The sequence below is a fragment of the Tachyglossus aculeatus genome, chromosome 8, assembly GCF_015852505.1.
Source record: "Tachyglossus aculeatus isolate mTacAcu1 chromosome 8, mTacAcu1.pri, whole genome shotgun sequence".
Lineage (NCBI taxonomy): Eukaryota > Metazoa > Chordata > Mammalia > Monotremata > Tachyglossidae > Tachyglossus > Tachyglossus aculeatus.
In genome coordinates, this window is record NC_052073.1 from 1,160,585 (window position 1) to 1,172,497 (window position 11,913).

General features: G+C 50.1%; 1 protein-coding gene and 1 non-coding gene across 9 annotated transcripts in view; both read right to left on the bottom strand.

Moving 5' to 3' along the window:
* Positions 1–9,248, bottom strand: part of PPIP5K1 (diphosphoinositol pentakisphosphate kinase 1) — a 34,614-nt gene extending 25,366 nt beyond the window's left edge. For 7 of the 8 annotated variants that reach the window (XM_038750120.1, XM_038750119.1, XM_038750115.1 and 4 more), the window contains exons 1-3: positions 6,611–6,653; positions 587–780; positions 160–355 (exon numbers count right to left, since the gene is read on the bottom strand). In XM_038750120.1, coding sequence (XP_038606048.1) covers positions 160–355; positions 587–751 — 361 coding nt within the window. In that variant the 5' untranslated portion in view covers positions 752–780; positions 6,611–6,653. Of the gene's footprint in view, positions 1–159; positions 356–586; positions 781–6,610; positions 6,654–9,233 lie in introns of those variants that run through there. The other variant, XM_038750113.1, reaches the window with a different exon arrangement.
* A 122-nt stretch (positions 9,249–9,370) lies between these two features.
* LOC119931904 lies at positions 9,371–9,474 on the bottom strand. The gene has a single exon (XR_005452206.1). It is a non-coding gene; the product is annotated as a U6 spliceosomal RNA (small nuclear RNA).
* Positions 9,475–11,913: the final 2,439 nt, after the last annotated feature.

An 11,913-nucleotide genomic window follows, 5' to 3' on the forward strand; every position in this document is an offset into this window, starting at 1 on the left:
CGGAGCGTAAGGAGCTGAAGCCAGTTCTCCACGGGATCGTGGAAGACGATGCCCTCCCCCAGGATGACCACAGTCGGGTGGCCGGCCACCTTCCTTCCCCCCCCGCCCCCACCCGGTCTCCAGCCCCTCGACCTCCTGGCCCACCAGTCCGGTACCCACCCTTGGAGTGGAAGGAGATGAGACAGTCACAGGCCGGCCAGTTTTCCACAGGCTCATTGAGGATGATGTCTTCCCCCAGGATGACCACAGTCAGGTAGTCAAAGCGGCACAGCCTCTCCAGGATCTGGGTCATCGGCTTCGACTTGGACTTCTTGGTCATGGCACAGATGCCCACCACGATCTGGGGCTCTGGGGGCTGGGGAGGGCCCGCTGTCAGGGGATACCCGGGCCCCAAATCCCCCAATCCCACGACCTCCCCGCTCAGGAGAGGGCACGAGGGTGGGCGCTCAGGCTGCTCCCGGCTGTGGGGTGTCCCCTCTAAAGTGGTAGGGAGTCCTGGGGCCGGAGCTCCAGGTGGCGAGGTGACCGGGGAGGTGGTCCTGTGAGGGGCCCCGCCGCGGCTCCCCCCTCATTTCCTGATGCTCACCACCTCCTCCTCCTCTTCCTCCTCCTCCTCCTCATCCTGGTCTTCGAGAAGCTGACTGTCCTGTGTCCTCATGCCTGCTCCCCAGGCTCCCAGCCCCTCATCTCCAGCTCCCAGGAAGAAGCGGGGGGCCGTTCTCTCACCCTCGCCGGCTGTCAGCGACCACATGCCACCAGGGAGGGGCCACTCATCGCGCTCTGCATAAAAGTCAGGGTCCGATTAGCCCAGGGCACAGACCCCCCAGCTCCAGTCCCTGGAGTGGGGGGACAGGGGGAGCGTGGAGGGAGGGACAGATGGAAGGAGGAGGGGGAAAGGACGGATGGATGGAAGAAGGGAGAGAAGGAGAAGGGAGGAAGGCGAGAAAGGATGGAGGGGAGGAGGAAGGAAAGGAGGAAGGTGTGGAAGGAGGGAGTTGGGGTAGACGCCAGGATGTCAAAAGTCACATCTCCTCCAAGAGGCCTTCCCCGATTAAGTCTCCTTTTTTCCCCAGCTCGCTTGCCCTTCTACATTGTCAATGCATTTCAACCTGTGACCTTTGGGCATTTGATATTCTCCCCACTCCCAACCCCACAGTGCTTATGTACGTATCTTTAAATCATATATTATGAAATACAGATTTATTCAAATTAATGTCTGTCTCCCCTTCTAAACTGTAAGCTCATTATGGGCAGGGAACTTGCCTGCTAATTCTGTTGCACTGTACTCTCTCGACCGCTTAGTACAGTCATCTGCTTATAGTAAGGGCTCAATAAATATGATTGATTGAGTGACTGATTGACATAGCCATAGGGGAAGGGGGCAGAGGGAAGGAAAGGAAGGGGAGGGAGGTGACAGGAACACTGCAGGGTAGCTTAAGCATTGGTGGGGGGAATGGATGAGGATGAGGGGGCTAATCCTTTCGGTGACAAAAGGAAAGAGCAGCAGTTCTGGCTCCCAGGAGCTAGAGTTGTGGCAAGGGAGTGAGGGAGAGGGGCACGACAGGTCTTCTGCCATTGAGGAGGGAGATAAATTGAGGAATGAGGGTGACTTCAGGGCCCAATATTTTTTTAATCATCATCACCAATTGTATTTATTGAGCGCTTACTATGTGCACAGCACTGTACTAAGCACTTGGGAAGTACAAATTGGCAACATATAGAGACAGTCCCTACCCAACAGTGGGCTCACAGTCTAAAAGGGGGAGACAGAGAACAAAACCAAACATACTAACAAAATAAAATAAATAGAATAGATATGTACAAATAAAATAAATAGAGTAATAAATATGTACAAACATATATACATATATACAGGTGCTGTGGGGAAGGGAAGGAGGTAAGATCAATATTTTTTTAATGGTACTTATTAAGTGCTTACTATGTGCCAGGCCCTGTACCAAGCGCTGTCATGCCCCTCTCCCTTACCCCCTTGCCACAACGAACTCATGCGCTTCACTGGGCAATATCACCTCCAACCCTGCCGAGAAAAGCACCACGGTAACCGGTGCTTCCTTCCCGCCACCGAGGGTCCCCACCTCTGGCACCATCTTCCCGCTGGCTCTTGGACTCATCTGACAGTGCTCAGTGCTTAGAACCAGTGCTTTACACATAGTAAGCACTTCATAAATGCCATTATTATTATTATTATTATCTGTTCCTGCAGAGACTCTGAGCCTGTTTTGTGCATCTATTTGTGCTGTGTTTTAATGTTTCATCACTCTGGTGTGTCTTTTCCCAATCCCTTCTCTCCACGTAAACGCACTGATTGTAAAACCCCGGAGGAACAGGGAAGCGTGTCAAATTCCCAGTGCTTAGTACAGTGTTCTGTACACAGTAGCTGCTTAATAAATACTCTTGCTACTACAACAGCACTGAGAAGAAGATAGAGCATCAGCTTGGGAGTCAGAAGAACCTGGGTTCCAACCGCACTTATCTACCGTGGGTGAGTTACTTCTCTGTGACTCAGTTACCCTCATCTATAAAATGAGGTTTAAGACAGGGAACCTCATGTGGGACAGGGATTGTGTCCAACCTAATTAGCTTGTATCCACCCCAGCACTTAGTATGGTACCCGGAACATCATAATAATAATAATAATGCCATTTATTAAATGCTTACTATGTGCAAAGCACTGTTCTAAGAGCTGGGGAGGTTACAAGGTGATCAGGTTGCCCCACGTGGGGCTCACAGTCTTCATCCCCATTTTACAGATGAGGGAACTGAGGCCCAGAGAAGTGAAGTGACTTGCCCAAAGTCACACAGCTGACAAGTGGCGGAGTAGGGATTTGAACCCATGACCTCTGACTCCAAAGCCCATACCCTTTCCTCTGAACCACGCTGCTTCTCTTAGTAAGCACTTAACAAAAGCCATTACAAAAAACCCCCAAAACCAGGGGGTGGGGCCGGAAAATACGAAGCACCTGAGCCCTCCCACCAGTCTGCCTTACTCCAGCAGCCATGAGGCGGGTCGCTGGCGTCATGGCCTGGGCCGCGTCCCTTCCTGCAACTGCGAAGACCCCCACTGTTTGCCCGGTCTTTCCTTACCCAGCCTTTGGAGGGGTCCCTGAGGAACACAGCCAGGCAGAGGCACTACAATGCTTCCGGCCAATCATTCATTCATTCAATCGTATTTATTGAGCGCTTACTGTGTGCAGAGCACCGTACTAAGCGCTTGGGAAGTACAAGTTGGCAACATATAGAGACGGTCCCTACCCAACAGCAATCAGTCAAGTGGATGTCCTCAGGTGGCCGGGGCTGGGCTGAGAGGGCACTTCAGCCGCAATCTCCTCCAAGGAGCCTTCCCAGACTAAGCCCCGCTTTTCCTCATCTCCCACTCCCTCCTGCGTCATCCTGACTTGCTCCCTTCGCTCTCCCCTCCTCCCAGCCCCACGACACTTATTATTACAGTATTTGTTAAGCGCTTACTCCGTGCCAAGCACTGCTCTGAACACTGGGGTAGATACAAGGTCATCAGGTTGGACACAGTCCCTGTCCCATGTGGGGCTCACAGTCTAAATCCCCATTCTACAGATGAGGTGACTGAGGCCCACAGAAGTTAAGTGACTTGTCCAAGGTCACACAGCAGACAAGTGGCAGAGTGGGGATTAGAAACCATGTTCTCTGACTCCCAAACCTGTGCTCTTTCCACTAAGCCATGCTGCTTCTCTAGACTGTGAGCTCATTGTGGGGGGGAAATGTCACTCTTTATTGTTGTATTGTACTTTCCCAGCGCTTAGTACATGCTCTGCACACAGTAAGCACTCAATAAATATGATTGAAGGAATGAAGGAATGAGCCGGGGCTCATCCCCAGGCCCCTACCCCGGCCGCCTTGCTCCGGAGCCACGGTTCTCAGCCAGTTCAGCCCCCAAACCTGGTCTGCGCCCTGGCCCCAACCCCAGCTCCAACCCCGACCATGGAAACCCAAATGGGGGCAGTGGAAGCGGCCGGGAGAGGCTCCAGGGTGCATCCAGGGAAGCAGCGTGGCTTAATGGAAAGAGCACAGGCTTGGGAGTCAGCGGACCTGGGTTCTAATCCGCGCTCTGCCACTTGTCTGCTGTGTGACCTTGGACAAGCCACTTAATTTCTCTGTGCCTCAGTCACCTCATCTGTAAAATGGGGATTAAGACTGTGAGGCCCAAGTGGGACAACCCCATTACCTTGTATCTACCCCAGCACTTAGAATAGTGCTTGGCACGTAGTAAGTGCTTAACAAATACCATAATTCTTATCCTTATGGGAGGCGCAGACCTGCTTCCTCGCTGTGGCCCCAAGGCTGGGGTTGGATCCTGGCTCTTCCGGGGACCTGGTGGCCACTGCCCCTGGATGGGGGGCGGGTCCGGCCCCGATACATAATAATAATAATAATAATGGCATTTGTTAAGCGCTTACTATGTGCCAATCATTGTTCTAAGCAATGGAGGGAGGAATACAAGGTAATCAGGTTGTCCCACATGGGGCTCACAGTCTTTGAGCCCTTTTAGACTGTGAGCTCACTGTTGGGTAGGGACTGTCTCTATATGTTGCCAACTGTACTTCCCAAGCGCTTAGTACAGTGCTCTGCACACAGTAAGCGCTCAATAAATACGATTGATTGATTGATTAATCCTTAGTTTACAGATGAGGGAATTGAGGCCCAGAGAAGTGAAGTAACTTGTCCAAAGACACACAGCTGACAAGCGGCGGAGCCGGGATTAGAATCCACGACGTCTGACTCCCAAGCCCGGGCTCTTTCCACCGAGCCACGCTGATAAATACGGGCAGCGCGACAGTGCCCGCAGGTAGGCCTGCGCTGGCACTGGTTGCCACGGCCACAGGGAACGTGCTCCCCAAACAATAGGCCTTCCTCACCTTCCCGCCCCACGGCGCTGACCACGAGCTGACCAGCCCCTGGGCCCTGCCCCGCTCAGTCCCACGCAGGGTCCGGCACTCATCTCGTCGGGTCCTTCTGGAATTGACCAGCCCCTTGACCCCCGCACACCCTGGTGCTGAGCTTGTAGTGTCCCCCCTGGAACTGACCAGCCCCTCGACCCCCTGATCCCCACTCAATCTCACCCCAGCCCTGGTGCTGCTCTCATGTCCCCCCCCAGGGACTGACCAGCCCCATGGTCAGCCCCATGACCTCTGACTCCAAAGCCTTCATTCCTTCATTCCTTCCTTCATTCGTTCCTTCACCCCCAAGGCCTACTGGAACCCGGTCCCCCCCATGCCCGCCCCGGTGCTGATCTCATGTCCCCCCAAGGGACTGACCAGCTCCTTGGCACTGCCCTCTTCGCCCCCTGATCCCCGCTCAGTCCTACACCCGCCCCAGCACTGATCTCATTCATTCAATCGCATTTATTGAGCACTTACTGTGTGCAGAGCACTGTACTAAGCGCTTGGGAAGTCCAAGTTGGCAACACCTAGAGACGGTCCCTACCCAACAGTGGGATCACAGTCTAGAAGGGGGAGACAGAGAACAAAACAAAACATACTAACCAAATAAAATAAATAGAATATGTACAAATAAAATAAATACATAGAGTAATAAATCCGTACACACATATATACATATATGCAGGTGCTGTGGGGAGGGGAAGGAGGTAAGTGGAGGGGGGGGAGGGGGAGGAGGGGGTATTGAGCGCTTACTGTGTGCAGAGCACTGTACTAAGCGCTTGGGAAGTCCAAGTTGGCAACATCTAGAGACGGTCCCTACCCAACAGTGGGCTCACAGTCTAGAAGGGGGAGACACAGAACAAAACAAAACATATTAACCAAATAAAATAAATAGAATAAATATGTACAAATAAAATAAATACATAGAGTAATAAATCCGTACAAACATATATACATATATGCAGGTGCTGTGGGGAGGGGAAGGAGGTAAGTGGGGGGGAGGAGGGGGTACTAAGCGCTTGGGAAGTCCAAGTTGGCAACACCTAGAGACGGTCCCTACCCAACAGTGGGCTCACAGTCTAGAAGGGGGAGACACAGAACAAAACAAAACATATTAACCAAATAAAATAAATAGAATAAGTATGTACAGATAAAATACATAGAGTAATAAATCCGTACAAACATATATACATATATGCAGGTGCTGTGGGGAGGGGAAGGAGGTAAGAGGGGGAGGAGGGGGCTTGGCACTGCCCCCTCGGCCCCCTGATCCCCGCTCAATCCCACGCCCGCCCCGGCGCTGATAATATATAAACCTATAAAATGACTGGGTACAAAATGAGAAGCAGCGTGGCTCAGTGGAAAGAGCCCGGGCTTTGGACCCAGGGGTCGTGGGTTCAAATCCCGGCTCCGCCAACCGTCAGCTGGGTGACTCTGGGCAAGTCACTTCACTTCTCTGGGCCTCATCTGGAAAACGGAGATTGAGTCTGCGCGCCCCCCGTGGGACAACCCGATCACCTTGTAACCTCCCCGGCGCTTAGAGCAGCGCTTTGCACAGAGTAAGCGCTTAAAAATGCCATTATTGTTGTTGTTATTATTATCTCATGCATCCTCCACAGGGCCCCCCCCAAGCCGGCCCCGTCCCTCCGGGGACTGAGCCTGCTCTTGGCGCTGACCTTGTCGTGTCCCCCGAGGCGTTGACCATCTTTCTGGCCCGGCCTCGGTGGGTGGGTGGGTGGGTGGTCAGTGCCCGGACACTGAGCCCCCGCTGGCCGCCGGCCTCCTCCTCCTCCTCCCGCTGCTGCTCCTTCTGCGGCCGGCGGCGGCGCAGCGGCTCCCGACGGGCTCGGCACCTGACAGCGGGCCAATCACAGCCCGGCCTGACGCGCCCGGCAGCCAATCAGACGCCGGCCCGCCGCGGGAAGAGCGTCGGGCTCCGCCGGCCCCGCCGAGGGGCCCGCCAGGGCGGCCCCTGGTGGCCGCGGGGGGGAACCGCGGAGAGCCGCTCTTCGTTCGTTCATTCATTCGTTCATTCGTTCATTCATTCATTCATTCGTTCGTTCGTTCGTTCGTTCGTTCGTTCATTCATTCGTTCTTTCATTCGTTCCTTCATTGAGTCATTCATTCATCCATTCGTTCGTTCATTCATTCATTCATTCATTCATTCATTCATTCGTTCGGTCGGTCGGTCATTGATTCATCCATTCATTCGTTCGTTCGTTCGTTCATTGATTCATTCATTGATTGATTCATTCGTTCAGCCATTCATTCGTTCGGTCATTGATTCATTCATTCATTCGTTCGTTCGTTCGTTCGTTCATTCATTCGTTCGTTCATTGATTCATTGATTGATTCATTCATTCATTCATTCATTCGTCCGTTCATCCGTTCGTTCATTCATTCATTCATTCGTTCATTCATTCGTTCATTGATTCATTCATTCATGCATGCATTCATTCGTTTGTTCGTTCGTTGATTCATTGATTCATTCATCCATTCATTCGTTCGTTCATTCATCCATTCATTCGTTCATTCATTCATCCATTCATTCGTTCATTCATTGATTGATTCATTCATTGATTGATTCATTCATTCATTCATCCATCCATCCATCCGTTCGTTCATTCGTTTGTTCGTTCATTCATTCATTCATTATGTTTGGTTTTGTTCTCTGTCTCCCCCTTTTAGACTGTGAGCCCACTGTTGGGTAGGGACTGTCTCGATATGTTGCCAATTTGTACTTCCCAAGCGCTTAGTACAGTGCTCTGCACATAGTAAGCGCTCAATAAATACGATTGATTGATTGATTGAGGAGCAGAGTGGCTCAGTGGAAAGAGTGCGGGCTTTGGAGTCAGAGGTCATGGGTTCAAATTCCGGCTCCACCACTTGTCAGCTGTGTGACTTTGGGCAAGTCACTTAACTTATCTGGGCCTCAGTTACCTCATCTGTAAAATGGGGATTAAGACTGTGAGCCCCCCGTGGGACAACCTAATCACCTTGTAACCTCCCCAGCGCTTAGAACAGTGTTTTGCACATAGTGAGCGCTTAATAAATACCATCATTATTATTAAGTGATTTGCCCAAAGTCACACAGCTGACAACTGGCAGAGCAGGGATTTGAACCCATGACCTCTGACTCCAAAGCCCGGGCTGTTTCCACTGAGCCACTGTGTGCAGAGCACTGGACTAAGCGCTTGGGAAGGACAAGTCGGCAACAACGGGCTCACAGTCTAGAAGGGGGAGACGGACAACCAAACTAAACGTGTGAACAGGTGTCAAGTCGTCAGAACAAATAGAATTAAAGCTAAATGCACATCATTAACAAAATAAATAGAATAGTAAATATGGACAAGTAAAATAAATAGAGTAATAAATCTGTCCAAACATATATACAGGTGCTGTGGGGAGGGGAAGGAGGTAGGGCGGAGGGGATGGGGAGGAGGAGAGGAAAAAGGGGGCTCAGTCGGTTTTGTTCTCTGTCTTCCCCTTCTAGACTGTGAGCCCACTGTTGGGTAGGGACCGTCTCTATATGTTGCCAACTTGGACTTCCCAAGCGCTTAGTACAGTGCTCTGCACACAGTAAGCGCTCAATAAATACGATTGATGATGATGATGATGATGATGATGATGATGACTCTTGTCCCCCACCATGGCGGAAGAGGGAAGGAAAGTCATCCTGGACGGAGGAGGGAGTCAGTCATTCGGTCGTGTTTATTGAGTGCTTACTGGGGGCGGAGCACTGTGCTAAGCACTTAGCAGCACGTAGAGAAGCAGCGTGGCTCAAGGGAAAGAGCCCAGGCTCAGGAGTCGGAGGTCATGGGTTCAAATGCCGGCTCCGCCAATTGTCAGCTGTGTGACTTTGGGCAAGTCACTTCGCTTCTCTGGGCCTCAGTGACCTCATCTGTAAAATGGGGGATGAAGACTGGGAGCCCCACGTGGGACAACCTGATCACCTTGTATCCTCCCCAGCGCTTAGAGCAGTGGTTTGCACAGAGTAAGCGCTTAACAAATGCCATCATTATTAGCCATTATTATTTTTTTTCTCTGTGCCTCAGTTACCTCATCTGTAAAATGGGGATTAAGACTGTGAGCCCCATATGGGACAACCTGCTGACCTTGTATCTACCCCAGCGCTTAGAACAGTGTTTGGCACATAGTAAGGGATTAACAAATATCATAATTATAATAATAATTATTATTATAAGCACAGCACTGTACTAAGTGCTTAATATAGAACTCTTCATGAATGTGCTGTCATCCATTCATTCATTCATTCAATCATATTTATTGAGCACTTACTGTGTGCAGAGCACTGTACTAAGCGTTTGGAAAGTACAAGTTGGCAACAGATAGAGACGGTCCCTACCCAACAGCGGGCTCACAGTCTAGAAGGGGGAGACAGACGACAAAACAAAACATATTAACAAAATAAAATAAATAGAATAAATGAGTACAAATAAAATCGAGTAATCCTTGCACAAGGGCCATGCTAATCTTCTCTGTATCGTTCCAACTCTAGTATATGTGCTGCCGAATTCATTCATTCAGTCAAATTTATTGAGCGCTTACTGTGTGCAGAGCATGGTACTAAGCGCTTGGGAAAGTACAATACAGCAATAAAGAGAGACAATCCCTGCCCACAACGAGCACAGAGTCTAGAGTGGGGAAGAGAGACAGCAATACAAGTAAACGGGCTTCAATATAAATAAATAAAATTACAGATATATACGTAAGTGCCGTGGGGTGGGAAGAAGGGAGAAGAGCAAAAGATGTGCCCATGACCTGTTCCCGCTTCCCTGGCATGCCCAGGCTCCCGTTTCAAGGTCTCTTCCTCTTGAGAAGTAGTGTGGCCTAGGGGGTAGAGCATGCGCCTGAGAGTCAGAGGATTTGAGTTCTAATTCAGCTCCGCCACTTGTCAGCTGTGTGACCTTGGGGAAGTCACTTCACTTCTCTGTGCCTCCGTTCCCTCCTATGTAAGGCTGTGGGTCCCACGTGGGTCATGGACTGTGTCCAACCTGATTAGCTAATAATAATAATAATGATTATGGTATTTGGTAAGTGCTTACTATGTGCCAGGCACTGTAATAAGCATTGGGGTGGATACAAGCAAATGGGGTTGGACACAGTTCCTTGTCCCACATGGGGCTCACGGTCTCAACCCCCTATTTTACAGATGAGGTAACTGAGGCACAGAGAAGTAAAGTGGTCACACAGCAGACAAGGTCACACAGCAGACAAGGGGCAGAACTGGGATTAGAACCCATGACCTTCCAACTCCCAGGCTCGTGGTCTATCCATTATGCCATCCTGCTTTTCTAGAATCTATCCCAGAGCTTAGTGTATGTAGTACTAAGCCCTTGAGAAGAAGCGTGGCTCAGTGGAAAAAAGCCTGGGATTGGGAATCAGAGGACATGAGTTCAAATCCCGGCTCCGCCGCTTGTCAGCTGTGTGACTTTGGGCAAGTCACTTAACTTCTCTGTGCCTCAGTTACCTCATCTGTAAAATGGGGATTAAGATTGTGAGCCCCACATGGGACAACCCGATCACCTTGAATCCTCCCCAGTGCTTAGAACAGTGCTTTGCACATTGTAAGAGCTTAACAAATACCAAAATTATTATTATTATTACAAGGCGGAACATAAAGAGACGGTCCCTACCCAACAACGGGCTCACAGTCTAGAAGAGGGAGACAGAGAACAAAACAAAACATGTAGGCAGGTGTCAAAATCATATTAATGTCCGTATCCACCTTTAGACTGTAAGCGTGACTGTGAACAGGGTACGTGGCTATCGACTTTGTTATATTATATTGTTGTAGGCAGGGACTGTATCTGGTTGTTATATTGTACTCTCCCAAGCACGTTCTTACCAAATACCATAAAAAAGTTGTCTAGTGTCTCCCAGAAATAAAGGACTCCTGGGTTGTAGAGCACTTCCTTATCCCAATGCTGACCCGAGACCTCAGGGCCTGGGAAATCAATGTCAGTGGTATTTACTGAGTGCTTACTATGTGCAGAGAGCACTATATTAAGTGCTTGGGAGAGTACAATATAACAAACAGACACAGTCCCTGCCCACAACAATATAACAGACTCGATAGCCCGTTCCTTGTTCACAATCGTGCTTACAGTCTAGAGGTGGATACGGACGTTAATAAGATTTTGACACCTGTCTGCATGTTTTGTTTTGTTGTCTGTCTCCGCCTCCTAGACTGTGAGCCCTTTGTTGGGTAGGGACCATCTCTATATGTTGCCGACTTGTACTTCTCAAGCGCTTAGTACAGTGCTCTGCACACAGTAAGCGCTCAATAAATATGATTGAATGAATAAATAAATAATTAAGGATATGTACATAAGCGCTGTGAGGCTGAGGGACGGGTGAATAAAGGGTGAACATCCCAAGTGCTAAGGTGACACAGGACTGACCCGTGGTCATGTACATATTTGTAATTTATTTATCATTTTACAGATGAGGGAACTGAGGCCCAAAGAAGTGAAGTGACTTGCCCAAAGTCACACAGCTGACAAGGGGCGGAGTCGGGATTCGAACCCATGACCTCTGACTCCCAAACCCGTGCTCTTTCCATTGAGCCACGCTGCTTCCATCCCCTTCACGCCACAGAAACCGCCCTCTCAAAGGTCACAAATGATTTCCTTCTTGGCTTCATTGACATTGTCCTCTCCTGGTTCTCCTCCTATCTCTCGGGATGCTCATTTTCGGTCTCTGTCTTCGGGCTCCTTCTCTGCTTCCCAACCCCTAACCTCAGTTCAGTTCTGGGTCTCCTTCTATTCTCCATATACACCCACTCCCTTGGAGAATTAATTTGCTCCCATGGCTTCTATCTTAGGGCTCCTTCTCTGCATCCCACCCCCTAACCTTGTTTCAGTTCTGGGTCCCCTTCTATTCTTCAAATACACCCACTCCCTTGGAGAATTCATTCTCTCCCATGGCTTCAACAACCACCTCTATGAAGATGATC